Source organism: Postia placenta (genome assembly GCF_002117355.1).
Source record: "Postia placenta MAD-698-R-SB12 unplaced genomic scaffold POSPLAscaffold_8, whole genome shotgun sequence".
In the NCBI taxonomy this organism is placed as follows: domain Eukaryota; kingdom Fungi; phylum Basidiomycota; class Agaricomycetes; order Polyporales; family Adustoporiaceae; genus Rhodonia; species Rhodonia placenta.
In genome coordinates this window covers 614,867-639,004 of record NW_020169839.1, presented here as the reverse complement: position 1 = coordinate 639,004, position 24,138 = coordinate 614,867, and the positions used below count along the sequence as shown (strand labels likewise).

The 24,138-nt window shown below is 53.9% G+C and overlaps 4 protein-coding genes across 4 annotated transcripts; 1 reads left to right on the top strand and 3 right to left on the bottom strand.

Moving 5' to 3' along the window:
• Nucleotides 1-1,629: 1,629 nt before the first annotated feature.
• POSPLADRAFT_1144700 (hypothetical protein) lies at nucleotides 1,630-2,277 on the bottom strand (the record flags this gene model as incomplete). The annotated part of the gene is made up of 2 exons (XM_024485726.1): nucleotides 1,630-1,772; nucleotides 1,890-2,277. The coding sequence occupies 2 exons, from the start codon at nucleotides 2,275-2,277 to the stop codon at nucleotides 1,630-1,632; spliced, it is 531 nt and encodes a 176-aa protein (XP_024338282.1).
• Nucleotides 2,278-2,435: 158 nt separating this feature from the next.
• On the bottom strand, nucleotides 2,436-4,705 carry POSPLADRAFT_1057255 (hypothetical protein; the record flags this gene model as incomplete). Its single annotated transcript, XM_024480892.1, has 3 exons — nucleotides 2,436-2,758; nucleotides 2,843-3,772; nucleotides 4,585-4,705. The coding sequence occupies 3 exons, from the start codon at nucleotides 4,703-4,705 to the stop codon at nucleotides 2,436-2,438; spliced, it is 1,374 nt and encodes a 457-aa protein (XP_024338281.1).
• A 6,320-nt stretch (nucleotides 4,706-11,025) lies between these two features.
• Nucleotides 11,026-14,630, bottom strand: POSPLADRAFT_1144156 (hypothetical protein; the record flags this gene model as incomplete). Its single annotated transcript, XM_024485663.1, has 8 exons — nucleotides 11,026-11,092; nucleotides 11,147-11,184; nucleotides 11,409-11,505; nucleotides 11,875-12,563; nucleotides 12,889-13,413; nucleotides 13,455-13,552; nucleotides 13,608-13,683; nucleotides 13,737-14,630. 8 exons carry the CDS (start codon nucleotides 14,628-14,630, stop codon nucleotides 11,026-11,028), a joined length of 2,484 nt encoding a protein of 827 aa, XP_024338280.1.
• Nucleotides 14,631-16,553: 1,923 nt separating this feature from the next.
• On the top strand, nucleotides 16,554-22,505 carry POSPLADRAFT_1145537 (hypothetical protein; the record flags this gene model as incomplete). The annotated part of the gene is made up of 18 exons (XM_024485815.1): nucleotides 16,554-16,579; nucleotides 16,714-16,986; nucleotides 17,045-17,097; nucleotides 17,154-17,338; nucleotides 17,404-17,473; nucleotides 17,528-17,640; nucleotides 17,694-17,957; nucleotides 18,241-18,285; nucleotides 18,426-18,639; nucleotides 19,042-19,090; nucleotides 19,316-19,409; nucleotides 19,720-19,795; nucleotides 19,825-19,995; nucleotides 20,114-20,186; nucleotides 20,331-20,353; nucleotides 20,728-20,796; nucleotides 21,492-22,396; nucleotides 22,428-22,505. The coding sequence occupies 18 exons, from the start codon at nucleotides 16,554-16,556 to the stop codon at nucleotides 22,503-22,505; spliced, it is 2,781 nt and encodes a 926-aa protein (XP_024338279.1).
• Between the last annotated feature and the right edge of the window lie 1,633 nt (nucleotides 22,506-24,138).

Below are 24,138 nucleotides of genomic sequence, written 5' to 3'. Positions count from 1 at the left end.
TGCGTTTACTCGTCGATACCGTCTCGACGAACTCTTCGACTTCGACTATTGTCGAAGAAACTGCGAACCGCGCCCTAGCTAAGTACACCCTGTCGAATCGTGTCCCTTCTCTCTACGATACATCGAAGAGCTCTGCCGAGCTTCGATCGTCGCTAACTTTCCACAGCTTCCGAGTAGCTTCGACGACGTGTCGAAGCCACCTCGTACCTACCCGTTTGTTCGTAACCTTTCCCAAGGGCGTTTCTCGTGTTCACTCGAACCGCGGGACACCTTGCTGCTAACTCCCCTCTCATTAGACTATAAGCCGTCTCTCTAGTCCCTTTAGGTCGCACCCAGGTTAGGGGTTAGGGTTCCGTAGGTCGTATCAACGTACGTCAGGGACTGCTGACGCAGGGGCGAACACTGTCGGCAAGGCGGACCCAACAGAATCCTCGGACTCGGACTCCAAGACTCCTTCTTCACCCTCACCCTCCTCAGGCTCAGGCTCTGGCGCAGGGTCTGGAGGGAGATCTCCTCGCGCTTGACTGGACTCGGTGACAGTTTGGGGAAGGCGGGAGGTAGGGGAGACAGGGCGAGAGTGCCGCGAGGCGGATCGAGACGCAAGGGTGCTTCGGGGTCCGAGCGGGTGTTGCGCTCGTCGGATCGCTTTGTAGTGTGGGTAGTCCTCTGGGATTGATCGGGGGGTTCGGTTCGGGCACGGCTGCTGTTCGCAACGGTAGATGATAGTCTCAGGACCGTCTGGGATGTAGACGTCGATAAGGTCCTGAGAGTCGAATGCGTGAACTTGGCCTTGGCAGGCAGCCATGTTGGATGGGGGGAGGAAGGGGAGGTGCGCGTACTAAAAATGGCCGTACTACACTAGCTTACGCTACGGCGCCCGAGAAGACCCTGAGGTTCGCAGTTCACGTGGGGCCCAGTACTGCTTTTGGCTAGTATGCAGCAGGAACCTAGTCCACGCGTCTGTGAGGACAAACACCGCCCACTGAAGTGCAGGTGTTGAAGAGTTCGTTCCTCTAGGGGTGGCGATGTATGTAAGGCTACCTACGTATCGTATGTACCGTAGGGTATTGTAGGGGTGCGCACCACCCGTCCTGTGGGAAAGGAAAGTGAATATAAGGGGTCCCGAGGGGACGCCGGCAGCTTGGGGAGTTTCGACCTAATGTCGCGACTTGAGGTCAAGCGACTGGGGGAAAACCTAAGGGCTGGGGGCATCCGACTAAGTCTTACCGAAGCGATGGTGAGCTACGCTCAAACCTAAGGCTAGGGACAAGTAAGTTAGCATTAGAAAGGTAAGTAAGTACATGAGCTTACTGACCTAGGGACAAGAGGTCGAAACTGAGGTCCCTAGGGCAGCAGAGGCCGGTTTATATACATGGGGAGATTAGGGCAGGCTGTGCGCGTTGGTCCGTGCGCAGCTGGTCCGTGCACAGCATGCTGACGTGGCCCCGGGGGCCGGTGAGTCAGAGCGGCTGTGTCAGCGGAGCCCGAGCTGTGCCGTGCACTGCCGTCCTATCTAATCTAATCGTACAGTAGATAGTGTCATGTCCATATCCGGTATGTAGTACAGAGGTCGCGGGTTCGAGCCCGCGAAAAGGAAAAAATTAAAAAACGGCTAGGCGCCGTACCAAGTCATGACAGTTTAGGCACCGACTCCTCGGCGGTCTTAATGACCTTCTTTTTGATCTCTTCTTCAGCGAACAGCTGGAAATACGTGTGCCCTGCTGCGACGAACAGCTGAGGAGCGCCGGGAAGCGTGACACCCTGCTCCCAGGCTTCGATCAAGTCGGCCTCATCCCATTCTACTTCCGCCGGATCTTCTTTGGGTTCGAAGTCCGGGAGCACCTTGCTCCGGCAGGCGCCTATGACCAGCCGTTTGGACTTCAGCAAACGCCTGCGCACCGTGGGCCTGCCCCCCGTATCATGCACAGTCGCTGCTTGCTCCATTCGGCCAATCCTCCTGGCACTGCACGTTTCAGAGCATCGCGACAATTTGAGGGAGCCTGACTCCCAATCGATTTCAGGGTTGTGCTCTCGCAGCCAATCCAACCCAATGATCACATCCTCTGGACCTATGTCCGTGACCGTGAACACCGTCTTCTCGACGTGTTCTCCTATGTGCATCTGTAGTACTGCTACTTCCGAGATGCTTCCGTCTTTGTTTAGGGTGCCATCGATATTGTACAGCGGAATCGGCTTTTTTAATTTCCGCGTTTGCACCTTATTTTCTTCAATGAATCGCTTATTGATAAACTTCGTGGTGGCTCCGCTGTCCACCATTGCAACTATATCTTTGTGCCATCTTTCTCCTTTAAGGCGCACTGGGATGTGGAAATGCTGGGACCCATGGTCCAATTCGTACACATTTGCGATCGCCAATACATTGTACAGATTATTATTACGAGGTCCGACGCATGCGGCACGAAGCGCGGACCGGATCAAAAAGATTCCTCCTTCATCGCCCGATAGTGCTCGAGCTCCTCGCGCATTGACTTCACCTGTGCCATTAAGTCCGCCAGCTCCAATGGCTCGGATTTTGCTGAAGCGGCACTTATACTTGCCGAGGGTGACGTCGTGACGGGGGCGCTTATCGCAGCCTGGGTGGAGCCCGAGGCAACCGTAGCCCGCGCATCGGCGCGTTTTGTGTAAGGTTTGTCCTTACAATTAGGGCACTCGAAACGTCGGTACCCTTGCTTCCCACAGCCGAAGCATGTGCCGGGGAAGTTTCCTTTTCTGACGGCCGCATTGATGCTGGCCGAAGCTGCGTGCGACTGGGGTGCACCACCACGTGCCCCACCGCGTCCTCGACCTCATGCCGAGAAGAAGTTGTTCAGCTCGGGCCGACGGGCCCGGCTGATGTCAAGGATCTGCTCGACCTCGATGGCGCGCTTTTCAGCTTCTTGCCACGTGGTGAAGGTCTCGAGCTCGATCTTTCGGTACACGTGGGAGGGGATGCCACTCAGGTACTTGTCGCGTAGCTCTAGGTCCCCATACCCAGAGCGATCAGCCGAACCCTTGAACAGCGCGGAGAATTCCGTGGCGGTGCATTTTTCACGGACTGATTTGTCCGCGCAGAGCTTCGCCAGCTCTACTTGTGCTGCCGCCTCGTCGTCGAGATTTCCGAAGTGGGCTTTGAAGGCGGCGGCAAAGGCCGCTTCGTTTGCGAACAGGGTCGTAGCCCCTTGCACCCCTATCTGTACCGACACGAGCTGGGCGAAGTAGGGGGTGGCCCAGGCGTGGGCGTCACCGTTGAGTAGGCTGAGCGCAACTTGTACCTTGAGCTCGATGGTGGTCAATGACATGTTGACCATCCAGTAGATGCGCAGTTGCGACAAGAACCTGTCACACTTGATGATGGTTTTGCCATCGTATCGGAGTGGGAGGAGGAGCTTTAATGTCTCCTTGTCGAGGGCGGCTGCAGGGGACGACATTATTGGCGTCGGGGGGGACGGAGGACGTTGCGGGGGCAGAGGCGGCTGTGATGGCCCTCTGCTGGTCGAACTTCGAGAGGAGCGAGTGCTCGAGCAGCCTCTCGGCGGAGACGGCAGTGAAGACGCCGAAGGAAGTTTGGTGGGGGGGGTCACGTACGTCAGGGACTGCTGACATGGAGGCGACCGCTGTCGGCGAGGTGGGCCGAGCAGGATCCGCGGACTCGGACTCCGAGACTCCTTCTTCACTCGCACTCTCCTCAGGCTTAGGCTCTGGCGCAGGGTCTGGAGGGAGATCTCCTCGCGCTTGACTTGGACCGGCGACAACAGTTTGAGGAAGTTGGGAGCTGGGGGAGACAGGGTGAGAATGCCACGAGGTGGATCGAGATGCGAGGGTGCTGCGGGGACCGAGGGGGTGTTGAGCCCTTCTGATTGCCTTGTAGCGAGGGTAATCCTCCTCGATCGATCGGGGTGTCCGATTTGGGCACGGCTGCTGCTCACAACGGTAAAGGACAGTCTCAGGGCCGTCTGGGATGTAGACGTCGATGAGATCCTGAGAGTCGAATGCGTGGATCTGGCCTTGATAGGCAGCCACAATGGATGGGGGGAGGACGGGGAGGTGCGCGTACTACAATGGCCGTGCTATACTAGCTTACGCTACGGCGCCCGAGAAGACACTAGGGTTCGCAGTTCACGTGGGGCCCAGTACTGCTGTTGACTATTATGCAGCAGGAACCTAGTCCACGCGTCCGTGAGGACAAGTACCGCCCACTGAAGTGCAGGTACTGAAGAGTTCGTTCCCTAAGTGGTGGCGATGTATGTACGCTATCTACGTATCGTAATGTACCGTAGGGGTGCGCACCACCCGACCTGTGGGAAAGGAAAGTGAATATAAGGGGTCCCGAGGGGACGCCGGCAGCTTGGGGAGTTTCGACCTAATGTCGCGACTTGAGGTCAAGCGACTAGAGAAAACTGAAAGGCTGGGGGCGTCCGACTAGATCTCACCGAAGCGATGGTGAGCAGTGCTCAAACCTAAGGCTAGGGACAAGAAAGTATATTAGTTAGTAGGGTAAGAAAAAGAATACAACTGTGGCTTACTGACCTAGGGACAAGAGGTCGAAACTGAGGTCCCTAGGGCAGCAGAGGCCGGCTTATATACATGGGGAGATAAGGGCAGGCTGTGCGCGCTGGTCCGTGCGCAGCTGGTCCGTGCACAGCTGGTCCATGCGCAGCTGGTCCGTGCGCAGCTGGTCCGTGCGCAGCTGGTCCGTGCGCAGCATGCTGATGCGGCCCTGGGGGCCGGTGAGTCAGAGCGGCTGTGTCAGCGGAGCCCGAGCTGTGCCGTGCACTGCCGTCCTATCTAATCTTGATTGTACAGTAGATAACGACGCATCCATATCAGGCATGTAGTACAGAGGTCGCGGGTTCGAGCCCGCGAAAAGGAAAAATTAAAAAACGGCTAGACGCCGTACCAAGTCGTGACACATAACTATGAAATCTACGATAAGGAGATGCTTGCAATCATCGAGGCACTGGATGATTGGTGCCACTATCTCGAGGGGTTACCCAATCAGTTCGAGATCATAACCGATTATAAGAACCTCGAATACTGGCGTACGTCCCAGCATCTCATGTGTCATCAAGCACGATGGTCACTGTTCCTGGCTCGCTTCGACTTCCGCATCACGCACAAGGCCAGGACGTCCAATGGAAAGGCTGATGCCCTGTCACGCCAATCAGACCATCAGACCGGCGATGAGGACGATAATACCAATCAGGTGGTTCTCAAACCTGAAAGGTTCCACATCGCCTCTGCCAGACATGGCCATGCCTCCGTGACAGCTGATCAGTCGCTTCTGAAGCGCATCCGGGAATGTTCGGAGAAGGATTGGGAGGTGGCCGAGGCACTGGAAAAGGTGCAGGACCTCGGGCCGCCCCGGCTGCAAAGGGGTTTTGAGGAGTGGAATGCCGAACAAGGGCTTCTGCTGTTCCGCGGATGCGTGTACGTCCCAAAGAACGCAGAGCTCCGGCGGGATATAGTCAAGATCCACCACGACTCGCCGATTGCCGCTCACGGTGGTCGTGCCAAAACCCTGGAGCTCGTGTCGCGGAACTATTGGTGGCCTGGGATGTCTAAATTCATTAATGAGTACATAAGCACCTGCGATGTGTGCAACCATACCAAGACATTCCCAGCCAAGCCCCAGGGTCCGCTGAAGCCAAACGAGATCCCCGAGCGCCCATGGCAGATCATCACGACTGATATGATCGTTGGCTTGCCAAAGTCTGATGGATTCAATTCGATCCTGGTCACTGCCGACCGCTTTACCAAGCAGGTCCACTTCTCGGCCTGTCATGAGACCCTGATGGCAGAAGGTGCGGCAGACCTGTACATCCGTGATGTGTTCAAGCATCATGGGGCCCCGGCCAAGGTTATATCAGACCAAGGTCCCCAGTTCGCTTCGAAGTATCTCCATGCGGTGTACAAGGGACTAGGGATCGAGCCGGTGCTGTCCACAGCATTCCACCCTCAGACAGACGGCCAGACTGAGCGCTGGAATCAGGAGATCGAGCAGTACCTGCGTGCTTTCACAAGCCACAGGCAGAATGATTGGGCAAAGCAATTGCCGCTCATAGAGTTCACACTGAACAACTGAGTTCACTCCGCGACTGGGCATTCCCCATTCTTCCTGCATCAGGGGTACCATCCTGAGATCCAAGTGTGGATCAATCCGATGTCCGCGATGCCCGCTGCCGCCGACCGCCTTAAGATCCTGAAGGAGATTTGCGACGATACGCGCTCTGCACTTGAGCTGTCAGCCGAGTGTATGAAAGTGTACTACGACAAGCACGTGCAGGAGGCACCGGTCTTTGCACTAGGGAACAAGGTCTGGCTTGATGCCCGGAACCTTAAGCTAAAACAGCCGAGCAAGAAGCTCAGTCCCAGGTGCCTCAGACCTTATGCCATGCGATGAAAGCTCGGAGACTTGGATTACAAATTGGTTCTGCCGAAGTCGGTGCCGGTGCACCCGGTATTCCATGTCTCCTTGCTTAGCAAGTACACGCGTAGCGAGATCCCAGGCCTGGAGCCGGAGGAGCCGCCTGCAATCGAGGTTGAGGGCGATGAGGAGTACGAGGTTGAGCGGATCAAGGATTCGAGAATCTTCCGGCGTCAGCTGCAGTACCTCGTCAAGTGGAAGGGTTATGACGACTCGCATACGTCATGGGAACCGGCGCGCAACGTTGCCAATGCGCCGGCCCTCATAGCCGACTTCCACCGGAAGAATCCGAACGCCCCTCGTCGACTCAACGCTGCTACCTTTGGTGGTCTCAACTTCCAGCCAATGCCTTCGCTGCTGACAGAAGCACGCTGCCGCTCCGGATGGGAGATGGGCAAGGGCGCCTCGCATGAGGTCATGCGCCATTGAGGGGGGGGTAATGTCACGACTTGGCACAGTGTCTAGCCGTTTTTTAATTTTTCCTTTTCATGGGCTCGAAACTGCGACCTCTGTACTACATACCGGATACGGACACATCATATCTACTGTACAATTAGATTAGATGGGGCAGCAGTGCACGGCACAGCTCGGGCTCCGCCGACACAGCCGCTCTAACTCACCAACCCCCGGGGCCGCATCAGCATGCTGTGCACGGACCAGCTGCGCACGGACCAGTGCGCACAGCCTGCCCTTATCTCCCCATGTATATAAGCTGGCCTCTGCTGCCCTAGGGACCTCAGTTTTGACCTCTTGTCCCTAGGTCAGTAAGCCCCTCATGTATTTTCTTTCTTACTTACTTAACTAACTAATACATTTCTTGTCCCTAGCCTTAGGTTTGAGCCTAGCTCACCATCGCTTCGGTAAGAACCAGTCGAACGCCCCCAGCTTTTAGGTTTTCCCCAGTCGCTTGACCCCAAGTTGTGACAATCAGGGAGGATCTGCGCGACTTGCATTGAGAACCAATAATACAAATGCCCAGTATGTGCTTCGGCTTGCTTGAGCTCATGTTCTGTAGAGTTCCCCAAACGGTTGATGTTCGAAACGTACATGTACATGAGCTATTGCTACTCGGTTTTCCCTCGGAAATAGTGTGGCACTCGACCCGCCCTCGCTCGATGATTCCTGATGCATCGCGTCGTGCTCAATCTTCTTAGTCGCTGTCCTTTATGCTCCTGCCGTACATGGAGCCCTTCCTTGGCCGCACAAGCACTCTGGTCCTTCCCGGCGGATAGCTCGGTGTCTCCTCTGGCTTTTGTCAACATTTACTCGATCAGTGCGTTTTCTCCTGTAGATATGTTTGGAGCATGCACATCCTGTTAGCAGCCGTGCTGGTCGTAGTCACGTCGCTTTGCAAAACCACACGAACAGTGCTTGGCACACAAATGTGGGTCCTTGAGCAAAGTGGACCTGCGGTGTCAGATCATACACGATTACCCTATCTCTCCCTCATAAACAGAGGTGGAGCATGAGATATTAGACTAATAGATGTTCTGTTTCTATTCAGTCGTCTTGTCTGTAGATCCGTAGTCAATCAAGTCTTCACCTGAGGGCCTGTTGAGATTCGGAACATAACGAGACTGGTACATACACCGCGATATGGTCAAGCGAGCTCATTCAGATGAAGAATTGCACTACCTCAAGATTTAAAAGCGCTATTAAACAGCGGTCAACGACTATGCGAGACCAACTAATTGAAGTAGAATTCTGAGAATGTTGTGTGACAAAGGGACCAGTGATTGTGCATTGTTGCCATCGGCCAGGTGAGCTTACCCGTGCCTGGCCCATCGTCTGCGGGAAGACTTGAACTAATCAGGGGCGCGGAACACAGGCTCACAGACCCGCCGTGAATGTGCTTTAGGACCCAGGACTCGGCGCGTGTGGGGTGAGACAAGTGTAGACGCCCATCCATGAAGGGGGCTTACTACGAGGCTGAGCATGCGCGCTATGGCAAGTGCGCGACTGTGAGGTCAGTCAATGTTCTTCTTGGATGTTCACGCGTCGACAAGGAAGCATAGCCAATCAGCGGTCTATTGGTCTTACGAAACGCCGCTCAAATCTGGCTGTACTAAAGAACGAAGCAGGAAACGGAAATGCGGCTGGATCCTACATACAGGACCACACTGCTTTGGAGTCAACAACGGCTATCTGTAGGACAAACTTACTTGGTAATTGCAACAGCATGCCCGTCAACTTATTCCAGGGGACGGGGACAACATTGCCCATGTCATCCACTACGATCCTGAATACGGTGAGCTCGTATGCTGTGGGTCTGCCAGATAATTGACAGTCTCCTAAGCATCACAAAGAGCTAGCATCTCGTCTGGCGCGTGCGATGTCGTTATCGCAAGCTAGGGAGCCAAGGACACAGCAAGGATGAACTTAGTTAAGATGATTGTGATCGGGCGAGGCCGCCCATACACGAATTCCGCCTGGCGCAATAACACCAGTTCCATGTGGCCTTTCCTGTACATATTAGTCGAGGCGAAGCTTGCGAGCATAATCTAGTCAGTTCACCATTCATGAGCGTGTGGGCAAGGACGAATCAATTGGCAAAGGTCGTTAACAGCGATTCTTCACGCGGAGAGAACCGGCAGGTGCCCAAAACCAGACGCGATCGATCGGCCAATGAAATTCGTGAGAGTGGAGCATAGTTAGCTTCGAACGATGGCTCCCACTTCTGCAGGAGAAGCTGCGCGCCACAGAAAACAATATAATCTGTGAGACTACTCTGGCTGCTCCAGCAACCGTCACAAGTCGTGCCGCATACATCTGACCCAACGATTACACACTCACACTCCGCATACCTGCTATGACTGACTCCTATGCTTGGCCTCCTCATCCTGAGTCATGACCGTCCACTCCTTGTCCTTCAGCCACATGCTCCAAGTCTTGGATCTAGAGCACGTCCATGACAATGCCCAACGAGCCTGCGCCTCCGTAGTCCCCGTTCTCAGCATTTTCCACCATCACATTCGCGCTGAACTATCCATTATCGCAGGTGTCCTTAAAATCGTATCTTATATCACTCCAATTGGAGTGTATTGCATAGTTGCCAACGCGCTCTACATCTCCAGCTAGCGAGATTCATCATCTGGCTGAATCAGTCTGACCTTACACGCATTTCATGTCTCATTTTAGGCATGCTCCAATCTCCAGCAGACCCTCAAGTATAGACTTAAGAGCCTCCAGGTGAGACGACCGAGTAGTGGTAGACCATGCACGAACCTCACCTTTCGTGACCCAGCTCTGCTTGCGGAGAAGAGGTTAATCGTTCGTGATCTGACGCTACAGAGCGGCTCGAGGACACATATTTGTGTGCCGAAATACCGCTCGTGTGGATTCACAAGGGGACGACTGAGTACGGCGCGTATGACTGCTTATGCATTCACTTAGAAAGACGTGCAGTTGGTTTGGAGGGATCGACGAGAACGAGAGCACCGACGTTGCCACATGATGGCTCGATGCGCGGCGCGAGCATAAAGGATAGCGACTAGGAAGATCGATTTCCTGAAGACGGCACGAGGCGCCAGGATTCGTCCAACGAGCCCGTCGCACTATTGCTGAATGAGGAAGCCGAGTAGGTGCTTCTCTCATGTACACAACAGGCCAAATACAGACAGTTTCGGGAACTCTGCAGAGGGCTAGGAAACGTGAGCTCAAGCAATCTGGGCCACATACAGGGTTGTTGTACTATCGGGTCTCAGTGCGTGTCGCGCTGGTCCTCCTTGATATGGTCAAGGCGGCAATCCCAACATATGGACCGCGCGGTCGTTCCGACTGGAATGATCTTGGGTCGAGGCAGCAATCTCAGCACATGGACCGCGCCGTCATCTCACGTGACTAATTATGAGACATTCGGGCGCCCAGTACGTGGGCCATTTGGGGTGCGAGACCGAGCAACAGAGGGCGGCGTGCTATCATTCAGCCTGTCCAGCGAGGAAGCGGTGGGGTATAAAGCGATCACCTGATTGTGCAGGGACGCGTGGGTCGCCTATGAGCGGGTATATGAGTGCAGCGCCACAATTCAACTGAGCTGCCGCGCAGGTTTATGCCGGTCTCATACCCGTCTCATCCCTTAATCTAGCCGTGGAACTGAGTCAGGAAACGCGTGCGCAACCCATAAAATACATTCCTTACCTAAGATTTGCGGTAGCCGCGGCTTACTTGCAAATGCGACTCCTAACGATAACACGAGGAGGTATCTGAGGCGGTCAATAGGACGAGTTGAATGATGCGCATGGCTTGAAAAAACTGACGGTTTGTGCTGACTATACAACATGTGGTTTGGGTATTGCAGTGATAGATCCTAGACTTCGTGTGAGGTGAAGTATTGAACACATATGGAAGAACATACCATCAGTCCGTCGTGGGATTGATAGTCGCAGAGAAGGTTGGATTGTAATGGCCACGGCTTCTGCCAAGTGGCATCAGCTGCTATGCCTGATCATGACGACAGAGGAGAAATTACGATTTGGTCCGGAGACTAGAATCCACTGATGGTAGTTGCGGAATCGAGGGTCGGAGAAGGTGGTTTGCGGGAACGATCGCCATCGGTGGCACATGCTTGCGGTTTCCATATTCAACAGATCGACTGTCGCTTCCTATTCGCTGAAGATAGACAGATTCCTATACAGAGAGCCGACGCCCAAGGGCTGGTCTACGTAGGGCCTAAACTGCCCTTGAGTCAGTCGCCGGCATCGAAGCGCTGTCGGACACACATACGGGTATATTGTCTCACACGTTCGGGGGATGTCATCATGCTGCTAGCAGTTGTGAAGCAGCACGGCCCATTCTCCTCGAGTGTGCTAAGCACTCCCGGGTTTGAAAAGCTAAGTCAATCTTGATGTCTGGCGGTTACACAGCGTTCAGGTATGTTGTGAGGGAGTCGTTACTTGAAGAACCAGAACCTGCGTGCCAAACATCAGTGAACGGAATAAGACGGGGCACGCATTAAACATACCGGATATTTCCATGGAGGATGTACCGACTGCTTATAGACGCTATTTTGCGTCTCGCAAGGACCACGCGTATAGTTACCGCGGATGCCGGAAGAAAACTCTGAGATGCAGCCGATAGCCCGACTGAAAATGAGGGGACCAGGACAACGTGATGTGCTTCAGTGCAAGTGTACATCCCGCCCCTTGCCGTCAATCGCCACGCATGGTTCGGCAGCACATCTAGCTCATCCGTGCGGATCGGATATCTCAGTATCGGTCCATTGCCGCATGTATATCGACGTGACGACAGAAGCTCCAATCGCGATAGCGGGTCGATGAGGTTCGATTGTTCAACAGACCATTCTGAATATTCATGACCTGGCGAGCACGTGCAAATGCGGTCAGATGGGGTATATGGCTAGGTGTCAAGACTCGGGCCGTATCTGGAACATTTCAGTTCGGACGAGATGACGTCAGCTACACTGTCACCTGCAGATTTACCAGAGAACGTACTTTGCAAAATAATTTTCCACCAACCAAGGTTTTTGCGCAGCAGGCAGCACATCGCCGGCTTCCTCCTGTCGATAAGCGAGCAACTCTGCATCCTCAGGTTCCGCAGGCGGTCCCATCGTCCACTCGTCTCGAGCCTGATCGCAATCCCAGCGCCACTTACGGACGCTAACCTCGCAGTGAGAATCTTCCTGCGTGGTATTGACCTCAATGTCTGCCCTGGTGTCGCCAGATCGTTTCCTCTTTATCCCTGACACAATTGGCCGAAATGGGCGAGCAAAGCGGAATACGTCGTCATCCGACAGGGGAGGGCAATATTCGTTCAAGGAGCAGCGGAAATAACCATCAGGGAAGGGTGTGAGCTCGTCTGTCGCCCACAACCGCCTGCCGTGTACTGCCTCGCGATGCAGGGGGGCCGTCCACAACTTATACCGGGAGACTATGCTGTGTGTATGATTGACCTCCTTGTGGGGGAGCAGCTCGCGCAAGATATGCTGGTAGTGGAACGGTCGCTTGCTCAATTTCTGTCCCGCCCGAAATACCATGCGACCGATATTTGCATTAAACTCATGCCACCCGAGCGATCGATATGAGCATGGGGCCGTCATGACAGAAGGTGTGATCGGGTTACCCATGGTAGCACATGAGTCTGGAGGGTGCTCGTCCTCTGCGATGACGCAATACTTATAAACCTGTATGACCGTAAGTGCGGCGATTGGCCAAGAGGACATACTGATACATACAGTGCAATGTTGAAGCTTCTTCAAATGATCAGGATGGGGTATCATCAACAAACGGTTTGTTTCCCACAGCTCTCGGAGGTCGCGTCGAACTGCGCACAGTATGTGAGGCGACAAACGACGGCTCAAACGTGGAAATTGCGCACGGAATATAATATTCCCAGGTGCGTGACAACGCACGGTGTTGTAGTTGCCACGCATGTTGGTAATCAAATTATCGAACTTCCCATTCATCTTGTCAGTCACAAAAGCCAAAATAACAGCCATACCTACTCACCAATCGCTGAGGCATGTCTAGAGGCCAGATATAGCACCCCTCTACATCGGCAGACACGCAGCCGGTGATCATGCACCGCGGGTGGGGTCCGAAAAAAACGCCATCCTCGACCTTGGACGTCTCAGTTGTAGGGACCGACATTCGCATTCTTTTGGCAGGGGGGACTAAATTAATATCTGTGTCCGGGTTCCGTTTTCGCTTCCGCGGGCGGGGGATGTCTTCGATTGGCAACTTTTGATCAATGTGGGGGGAGACCGGCTCGACTGCATCCGGGTGGACGAGCGTGATGATGGGTATATGCATAAGAGCGTCTATAGGTAACAAATGTTCGTAGTGGAGCGGTCGCTTGATGAATTCACGACCCACTCGAATTGTCATCAGATGCAGATTAGCACTCAGCTCGTGCCATCCCAGTGAGCGATACGAGCAAGCAGCGGTCGTAACTAGAGACAAAGTGGTATAATCCTTGGGGATGCACGAGCTTGAAGGGTGGTCATCTTCTACAACGACGTAGTATTTGTGGACCTACTTGACGGTGAGCGCAGCGACCATTTGAGGCGATGTACGATACATACAGGGCGGGTATCGGGGTGGTCTATATGATCGGGATGGGGTATCATCAATAGGCGGCTTGTTTCCCATAGTATGCGGAGGTCACGTCGAACTGCATGTGGGTTGTAAGAGAAGGGGACACAGGTTGGAGATGAGCAAGTACGAACGGAATATGATGTTTGCAGGCGTGCTACAACAGACGGAATTAGACTCAGTAGGCATGCAGAGCATCGTGCAGTCGTCCTACAAAGCTGCCTTGTCAGCCGGGAGGCCGAAGCAGTAATCACCCTACTCACCAACGGCGTGTCAGGAGGCAGGATATAGCACGCCTCCACCTCAGCAGACACGCAGCTCGTAATCATGCATCTGGGGTGAGGTCCAAAAGGAATCCCGTCTTTGAGCTTCGACGCGTCGCTCGGACTGTCAGACAATCGCCTTCTTTTAACACAGACTTCGTCGGCCGTCGTGTCTGCACATCGTCTGCGCTTCGGCGGGCGAGCGATAGTTTCAAGTGGTACGTGTGTGTCAATACCGGGGGCGACCGGGGGATCCGCGTCAGGTTCGACGACCCAGTCGTGGATGGGTATATGCCCAAGACCGATACAAGCGCGGTCCTCGGCCTTGGTTGCGTCGTTCGAAGTGCCAGACGTCCGCGCCCTCTTTGCGCAAACGTCATAGGTGCTTGTGTCCGCGCTTCGCTTCCGTTTCAATGGACGGGAGGCGTATTCTAATGACGGGTCCACTGCATCGGGCTCGACGTCCCCGACACTCGTGCAGTCGCTGATGGGTGTATGGCCAAGACCGAAGAACGCGCCGTCATCAACCATGGTTGCATCGCTCCAAACATCAGGCGGCAGCGCGCTCTCTGCGCGGACTTCATCAGCCCTTGTGTCCGCCAACCGCCTCCGTTTCAGCGGACGAGTGATGTCTTCTGGTGGCGAGGAGTCCGCGTCTGCTTCAACAATCCTGGTGTCCGTGCCTTCGCCAGCGTGTGTATGCTTATAATAGTCATCAAAAGAGATAGATGGTGCACGACTGACTCCAGAAGTGGGTGTAGCGGGTCGAGAGCTTTCGCGTGAAGAGGAGCTGCCAGTGTCGTCCGAAAGCGCGGGAGTACATATATCGCGTGGGGGATGCTCAGCAGCGCGCGTATGAGACGTGTCAGGAATCAGGATGTAAAGGTCATTCATTTGTGTCGACTGTATCGCGAGTTCAGCAAAGTAGTGACGATGGTGTAGCGCGAACAGCGAGCGCCACCAGTGCCCTTAGCGGGTGCTTAGTCAGCGCTACTCTCCGAGTTCCCCGAGACTAACAATCCTTGACTGGTGTAGTCGATTGAGTGTACAATCAATTAATTCTCAGTGCGTTTGTGGGCGGACATAATCTGTACGCTCTCGTATATGTCCGTCTGCGCCTTGTGATACACAATTTAACACTCTGAATGTTTTCATACAATACGTCGCAAGCCCTCTGTGTGAGATCGTGGTCGGAGTCCGGGTCAGTTTATCTTGACTTTGCAATCTGTTTCGTATTTCAGAGATGCTCACATTCTACTTCTGCTCAGATGTAGTCCCTTGCTTCTCACGGAACAAGTTCCGTCTTTTGATAGAGAGTATCCCTCAACACCTTGCACAGAATCCCTTGTAGACAGTACGTGTGAGGACATTCGTACCTGACCTCCCGTGCTCATCGTCAGCATTCGTCTGACTCTGTTCCATGAGTGTTGCGACTCATGACACAGGTAGAACCCTTCTACATCCTTGAGTATACGTAGGAAATGTTCGTAGCCTCTGGCAGACACGGGCGGCGTGCGGTGTCAATTCCAGCTTCTTGTTGGATGTGTCAATGAGTCAATAGTTGCAGCTTTGTCGTCAATGCCATCCTATACTCTTCCCTATCACCCATTTTATGATTCTGCGGTGAGAACATGGGTTTTTGAGGCGGACAGACACAAACGTCTCACCCGGGAATGCGTCGCGCTAGTGAGGTCGTTCAACATGTCGGAGGTGAGTTTTGTTCCTTTTCGTCGAGTCTTCCGCAGACTGACTGTGCGGTTCTGATTCAGCAAATGACAAGCGTGCCTCCTTATGCGACCTTGATAGTGTGTCTCACCGGTCAGCGGGGCACGGTTCCCGCGCCTCAGATGGTGCATTTGATATCACAACTCCAGAACACACCTCGCACAGACCATGCAGATTAGGTAATATGCGGGAGGTCGCCAGTCACCGACCCGCGTCGACGATGGCTACAATATCCAAGTTGGAATACAATGGCCTCTGTGGCCTGTGGTCACGCGCTTTGCAACATAATATGAACTCAGCAAAAGCCGCTCGAGCCACACACTCTCGCAGTCTCTTCCTTCACCCCCCCTTCACCCCTCACCTCATCTCCGAAAATCCCCTAGCCATGGTTGACAGCTTGGAATTGAGACGATCTGATAGACTCAAAGACTTGGATCCAGGTACGGCTCCTCGTCGTTACCGTTGACCGCTTTGCCCTGACTGTGGCCCGGCCACAGTTGACTACGACGAGTGCAGCATCAGTGGCTCCCAGCCCGAGTCCGAACCCAAGCCTGCGTATAGAAAACGGAAAAGGGAAATATCAGACGACGGAAGCAATTATACGCCGTCTAGGGAAGGCACGCCGGTCAATGACACTCCGAAGACCCCAAAACGGAGAGTGAGTCGCAAGTACGGCATTACAAGTGGTGCACGACAGCGAGCGGTCAAGGCGTCCCGGAACGGAGGTGCCTGTATTATATCAGGCTTGAAGGACAAGTCAGTGCAACAGTGCCATGTCTTGCCACGCGCCACAGACGCGTCTATCGTAAGTTGAAGTGGCTCCTGTGCGGAGGCGGCGTATCTGACGGTCTACATACACGCGTGCATAGCTCACATCTCTGGAGTGGTGGTGGGGCATCAAAAAAGAAGGACTCAACGTAGATTCTAGCCGCAATATGGCTTTCCGTGCGTCTTCGTTCTCGGAGGCATGTCGATACGCGAGTGCTTACTTGCACACAGTTCGTGGCGACCTCCATGTATTGTGGGATCGCGGAGACATTCTTATTGCTCCGATGCCCGACGTGGTGGACGCATATGTGGGCAAATACAAAGATGGTGAAAGACACGGCATTTTGGAGGTGGGTCGCTGCAAGCTATTCATTTACGACTGATGAGAATCGTCGCCACGATGCGTATAGGTCATCGGCAAGAAGAAGATCCACAGGTACTGTGTGATCCCCCACCCTAGCCTTTCAGGTGGCGCACGTTCTAGGGCAAACCGTGCAATCCGCCAAGAGTTCACCAACGGGTTCCACAAGCTCAAATTCGTGCCGTCCCATGCGCAGCCACACTTCATGATCATGAATGCCGCCATAAAGATCATGGAGAACAAAGAGCTGTGGGTGAAGGGTCTGGAGGAATTCTACGAAAGAATTCATCTCAAAATCGACGCATCCCGCTTTGTGGAAAACATCTTGAGATTGAACGCCTTGTGGACTGCGCCACCACCGGGAAAGGCACAATTGATAAGGAAAGAGGAACATATGTCAGTGAACACACTTTATCTGTGGCAATGCAACCACTGACACTCATCTCGTTCGTAGGCTCCCTATGAACATCCCGCCAGGCGTACAAAGGACGCCTGAAAGGCCCAAGGGTACGTTGTTATGCATTGCCTTGTTATGTGCCACGGACTGACCTGAACATCTATAGGTCTTGTACATGACAAAGACCGCAAACTGAAAGCCCGCAAGTCCAACGGTGAACCGCGCGCTAACAACCTCAAGTCGCAGGTCGCCCAATTGGCACCTACTGGATCACGGTGCTTGTTGACCCATCAAGACGACAAGTCGATTCAGGGATGTCACGTCATTCCGCGAAGAACCGACGATGATTTGGTAAGTCACCAATAGTCTGCGGTGGCTTTCGCGCGACTTTAACTCGGGTGCATCCGTGCATGTAGCGTAAGCGGCTGGCAGCATGGTGGGGACTTGAAGATTTCGACATCAACACGCCTTTCAACCTTTTCTTGCGTGAGTGTATATATCCCAATCGCTCGACGTAGCCCTGACTCAGACCCCACATAGTAAGGGCCGATCTTCACTCCTTGTGGGACAAAGGGCATATTATCTTCGTGCCTGAGCCTCAGATCCTCGATGAGTTTCCTGCAGGATCCATTGCTCCAATCAAAGTAGGCGTGGTGAGTGAAGGGACAGGGTATAGACATGGTATATTGCTCACCGTGCTATCCAGCCGCTCGACAAACCATTTAGAGTGTGCAGTGGTCCCCTTTACAGATACTGCGTCGTCGCACATCGCGACCTTCCCCGCACAGAAGAAGATAGTGATTTTCCGAGGGCCCTCGACACCGTGGGTTGGGTGGTATCCCGCGTTCCTCCTCAATTCGTCACGTTCAACGCCGGTCTGGCGCTATCGAAGGGTGACGGGCCACGTGGATTCGAAAGAGCTCTAGACGCCTTTTACAAGGAGCACAAGATTCAATATGAAGCGCTCAACGTACTCACTCGTATGAAAGGTTTCTTCGACCAATGGCTAACAGACGCAGGCGACGCTGCGGAAGAAGCCTTTTGGGAGGACTAACTGTTTCGATTGGTGCGTCGGCTATACTTCATTCATACTCATACCTAACGGATGCGATCCTAGCTGGATTCAAGAGCTCTGCGTGTTATCGGGCAATGCTGGGTGTAGGGCGCCCGTCAGGCCTTATGGGGCCTTATGGCCAGTTCGGACATGAGAAATATGCCGTGATATGGCTAATCATCTATGCTCCATTATGTAGTATCCCATCGTACAGTTATCCGTGCATTTCTTCTACTTCATGTCTGTGAGGGGTCAACTAATCACATCGCTACTCGTCAAACCACATGAGAGAGCGGCTACGTTATTCACCCCGGGTACTCGCAGTACGCAAACGGTTTATGAATGTCGTTTGCTTATTTGACGCTAGTAGATTTCAAATTTTAGTCCGCCAACATGGCCTTTGAAACAACAGCATTTATCCTTGTCATGCGCTCTATGAGCGGTATCGCGGCACACAACCCGTGCTCATTCGGAGATTGTCAATACCCCGGCAGACTCAGCGCAAACGAGCTTACCATATTCAGGATCGCAGTGGATGATATGGGCAACGTTGTTCTCATCCTCTGGGAATTAGTTGACGGGCCTAGTGTTGGCATTGGTAAGCACGTTGTTCCTAAAGAGAGTCATTGTTAATTCCAGGATAGCCTGACCCTATATGCTATGTTTATGCTCTTGCGTTGTTCTGTGACACAGCCAATTTTGCGGCAATTATCTGCACCGATTGACCGCTGATCGGCTATGCGTCCTCGTCGACGAGTGAACATCCAGGAAGACCATTTACCGACCTTACGGTTGCGTATTTGCCACGGCACTCATTTTCAGCTTCATTTTCAGCCTCCCTCGTCGTCGTTTGACGTCTAGAATTGTCCCACTCCGCACGCTGCGAGCCTCATGTCCAGAGCACACTCACGGTGAGCCTGCGAGCCCGTGATTCGCGTTCGTGATGGTGTCCTCTATCATATATGCCCTGAGGTACCCATTGGTACGAGTTTTCCTGCAGACGCTGGACCAGGTACGGGTACAGTCGATTTGCACTCGCTCGACGAACGGTACGTGTCTTGACTCTCGATGATGCTACCCGTGTGAACGACTCACAATCGCCGGCTCGTTTGTCACAGTACCTTTATAAGCGCGCCTTCAATGATTCAAATTATGTAGTACATTGTATTATGCATAGCTGTTGATGCTCTGCCAAGTAGGCCTCGAGATATAAAGGTAGCGCAATCCATGATTTGTTCGACGACTTTGTTCGTCCTTATCGCGGTTGTGCTCAGAAACCCAGCAGGCTCTCAGTTGGAAACTTACAGACTACACACGAGAAGACCGAAAACTGACCGAACATTATACTTCGTGATCTACATTGGTGAGGTGAGCGATCAACAGATAGGCTGAGATTCAATACTCTGACGCTGCAGAGTCTTTATTCCGCAGGTCCTCTAGTTATGTACCAATTCTCTGTCCACGTGGGTTTGCAAAGAAGCGTGGGTGCAGCCAGCCCGGCTGCCAACACATTCGCTGAGTGAGGGCTTAATGGCGGTGCGAGGTGCAAGGATAGCAACTAAGAAGATCCGAGTCTTAGCACGGTACGAGAGGCGAGCGCGTCGCACTGTTGCCGAAAACGGAACCCGAATAGGTACTTCTCTCATGTATAGTACAGTTCACACACAGACAGTTCTAGGAACTCTACAGAAGGTTAGGGAGTGTGAACTCAAGCAAGCCGGGCCACATACTGGGCGGTTTAATATCAGGCTTCGGTGCGCATCATGCCGATCCTTTTTGGTAGGGTCGAGGCGGCAATCTAAGCATATGGACCGCGCGGTCGTTAAGCTTGGATTGCTCTTGAGCCATTCGGGTGCACAATACGTGGGTTATTCAGAGTGCGAGGCGATGCACTCATTCAACCCGTCAAGAGAGAAAGCAGATGGGTATAAAGCGATCACCTGGTCGTGCAGGGGTGCGTGGTTCTTTTTCGGCGACCTTGAGGTCCGATGTCTCTCCGCGACGGTGCCAGAATATTTTTGTACTCGGGCGTGCATCAGGAAAACCGGACGTTGCTGACGCGCTGACCTCAGCGATTCAGAGCCCTCAGCAGCTCAGCGGACACAATCGCTCCGTTCAGCAGGCTCAGCATCTCAGCCGGGCTCTGTATGCCATAATGTAATACAAGCTATATAAGTTAACTAATTCTGAGACAACTTAGTATCGTAATATTGGTACAGGCACTCATGTGAATGATAATCTGCATATTTGTTTACATAGGCATCTGCAAACTCGACAATGCCTATGCAGGTCTCGCATAGTGTCACGAGTTGGTACGGCGTCTAGCCCTTTTTTAATTTTTTCCTTTTCATGGGCTTGAACCCGCGACCTCTGTACTACATGCCTGATACGGACGCATCATATCTACTGTACGATTAGATTAGATAGGACGGCAGTGCACGGCACAGCCCGGGCTCTGCTGACACAGCCACTCTGACTCACCGGCCCCCGGGGCCACGTCGGCATGCTGTGCACGGACCAGCTGCGCACGGACCAGCGCACACAGCCTGCCCTTATCTCCCCATGTATATAAGCCAGCCTCTGCTGCCCTAGGGACCTCAGTTTCGACCTCTTGTCCCTAGGTCAGTAAGCCTCCCTTTGTATCTTTTTCCTTACTTCACTAACTAATACATTTACTTGTCCCTAGCCTTCGGTTTGAGCGTCGCTCACCATCGCTTCGGTAAGAACCAGTCGAACGCCCCCAGCATCCTTCAAAGTCTGTGTGTTCCCCCTGTCGCTCGACCCTAAGTCGCGACATTAGGTTGAAACTCCTCACTGCTGCCGGCGTTCTTGGAACCCACACACTCATTTCCTCTCCTATAGGTCGGGTGGTGCGCACCCTCACTATACCTTACGATACGTAGATAGCCTACTATACATCGCCAACACTCGAGAGACGAACTCTTCAGTACCTGCACTTCAGTGGGCGGTACTTGTCCTCACGGACGCGTAGCCTTGGTTCCTGCTGCATAATAGTCAAAAGCAGTATTGGGCCCTACGTGAACTGCGAATCTCAGTGTCATCTCGGGCGCTGTAGGTGTAAGCTAGTATAGCACGGCCTTTCGTAGTACGCGCACCTCCCCTTCCTCCCCCCATCCAACGTGGCTGCCTGCCAAGGCCAAGTCCACGCATTCGACTCACAGGACCTCATCGACGTCTACATCCCAGACGGTCCTGAGACTATCATCTACTGTTGCGAGCAGCAACCGTGCCCGAACCGAACCCCCCGATCAATCCCAGAGGACTACCCACACTACAAAGCGATCCGACGAGCGCAACACCCGCTCGGACCCCGAAGCACCCTCGCATCTCGATCAGCCTCGCGGCACTCTCGCCCTGTCTCCCCTAGCTCCCGTCTCCCTCAAACTGTCGTCACCGATCCAGATCAAGCGCGAGGAGATCTCCCTCCAGACCCTGCGCCAGAGCCAGAGCCTGAGGAGAGTGAGGGTGAAGAAGGAGTCTCGGAGTCCGAGTCCGAGGATTCTGTTGGGTCCGCCTTGCCGACAGCATTCGCCCCCGCGTCAGCAGTCCCTGACGTACGTGACCCCCCCGCCGAACTTCCTCCGGCGCCTTCACTGCCGACTCCGCCAAGAGGCCGCTCGAGCACTCGCTCCTCTCGAAGTTCGGCCAGCGGAAGGCCACCACAGCCGCCTCCGCCCCCGCAACGTCCTCCGTCCCCCCCGATGCCGATAATGTCGTCCCCTGCAGCCGCCCCCGACAAGGAGACCCTGAAGCTCCTCCTCCCCCTCCACTATGACGGAAAAACCGTCATCGAATGCGACAGGTTCCTGTCGCAACTTCGTATCTACTGGTTGATCAACATGTCGTTGATGACCATTGAGCTTAAGGTACAAGTTGCGCTAAGCCTGCTCAATGGCGACGCCCGCGCCTGGGCCACGCCTTACTTCGCCCAACTCGCATCAGTGCAGCTGGGTGTGCAAGGGGTTACAACCCCCTTCAGGAACGAAGCGGCCTTCACCGCTGCCTTCAAGGCCCGCTTCGGTAATCTCGAAGATGCGGCAGCAGCACAAGTGGAGCTGGCAAAGCTCTGTGTGGACAAATCGGTCCGCGAAAAATGCACCGCTGCGGAGTTCTCCGCGCTGTTCAAGGGTCCGGCGGACCGTTCCGGGTATGGGGACCTGGAACTACGCGACAAGTACCTGAGCGGTATCCCCTCCCGCGTGTATCACAAGATCGAGCTCGAGACCTTCACCACGTGGCGAGCCGCTGAAAAGCGAGCCACTGAGGTCGAGCAGATCCTCGACATCAGCCGGGCCCGTCGGCCCGAGGTCGAGGTCGCGGTGGGGCACGTGGAGGTGCACCTACGACACACGCAGCTTCGGCCAGCATCAATGCGGCCGTCGGAAAAGGAGACTTCCCCGGCACATGCTTTGGCTGCGGGAAGCAAGGGTACCGTCGTTTTGAGTGCCCTAATTGTAAGGATAAACCTTACACAAAACACGCCGACGCGCGGGCTACGGTTGCCTCGGGTTCCACCCAGGCAGCGACAAGCGCCCCCGTCGCTTCATCCTCGGCAAGTACAAGCGCCGCTTCAGCGAAATCGGAAAGTTCCGAGCTGGCGGACTTAATAGCACAGATGAAGTCGATGCGCGAGGAGCTCGAGCACTATCGGGCAATGAAGGAGGAGTCTTTTTGATCCGGTCCGCGCTTCGTGCCGCACGTGTCGGGCCGCGTAATAATAATCTGTACAATGTATTGGCGACTGCGAATGTGTACGAGTTGGACCATGGGTCCCAGCATTTCCACATCCCAGTGCGCCTTAAAGGAGAAAGACGGCACAAGGATATAGTTGCAATGGTGGACAGCGGAGCCACCACGAAGTTTATCAATAAGCGATTCATTGAAGAAAATAAGGTGCAAACGCGGAAATTAAAAGAGCCGATTCCGCTGTACAATATCGATGGCACCCTAAACAAAGACGGAAGCATCTCGGAGGTAGCCGTGCTACAGATGCAGATAGGAGAGCACGTCGAAAAGACGGTGTGCACGGTCACGGACATAGGTCCAGAAGATGTGATCGTCGGGTTGGATTGGCTGCGAGAGCACAACCCCGAAATCGATTGGGAGTCAGGCTCCCTGAAATTATCACGATGCCCTGAAACGTGCAGTGCCAGGAAGACTGGCCGGATGGAGCAAGCAGCGACTGCGCGTGATACGGGGGACAGGCCCACGGCGCGCAGGCGTTCGCTGAAGTCCAAACGGTTGGTTATCGGTGCCTGCCGGAGTAAGGTACTCCCAGACTTCGAACCCGAAGAAGATCCGGTGGAGGTAGAGTGGGATGAGGCCGATTTGATCGAAGCCTGGGAGCAAGGTGTCACGCTTCCCGGCGCTCCTCAGCTGTTCGTCGTAGCAGGATATACGTACTCCCAGCTGTTTGCTGAGGAGGAGATCAAAAAGAAGGTCGTTAAGACCGCCGAGGAGTCGGTACCTAAACAGTACCACGAGTTCCTGAATGTCTTCTCCAAAGAAGCATCAGAACGGTTACCCGAAAGGAAGCCATACGATCATGCGATCGAACTCGTGCCCGGTTACTCGACCTTCCACTCTAAGGTGTACCCCTTGTCGAACAACGAGCAGGAGGAACTAGACAAGTTCCTAAAAGAGCAACTAGCGAAAGGCTACATACAGGAGTCGAAGTCGCCCATTTCATCCCCCTTCTTTTTCATTAAAAAGAAGGAAGGGACGCTTCGACCTGTACAGGATTACCGCCGATTGAACGTGATCACGGTCAAAAACCGTTATCCCTTGCCGTTGATCGCCGAGATGGTGGATAAGCTCCGCGGCGCTACGCTCTTCACAAAGTTCGACGTCTGATGGGGATACAATAACGTCCGGATCAAGGCCGGTGACGAATGGAAGGCGGCCTTCGTGACTAACCGAGGGTTGTACGAGCCTTTGGTGATGTTCTTTGGTCTCACCAACTCCCCCGCGACTTTCCAGGCGATGATGAAAGAGATCTTCCACGATCTCATCGTCGGCGGCAAGATCCTTGTGTACCTGGACAACATACTCATCTTCTCCACCAATAAAGAGGAGC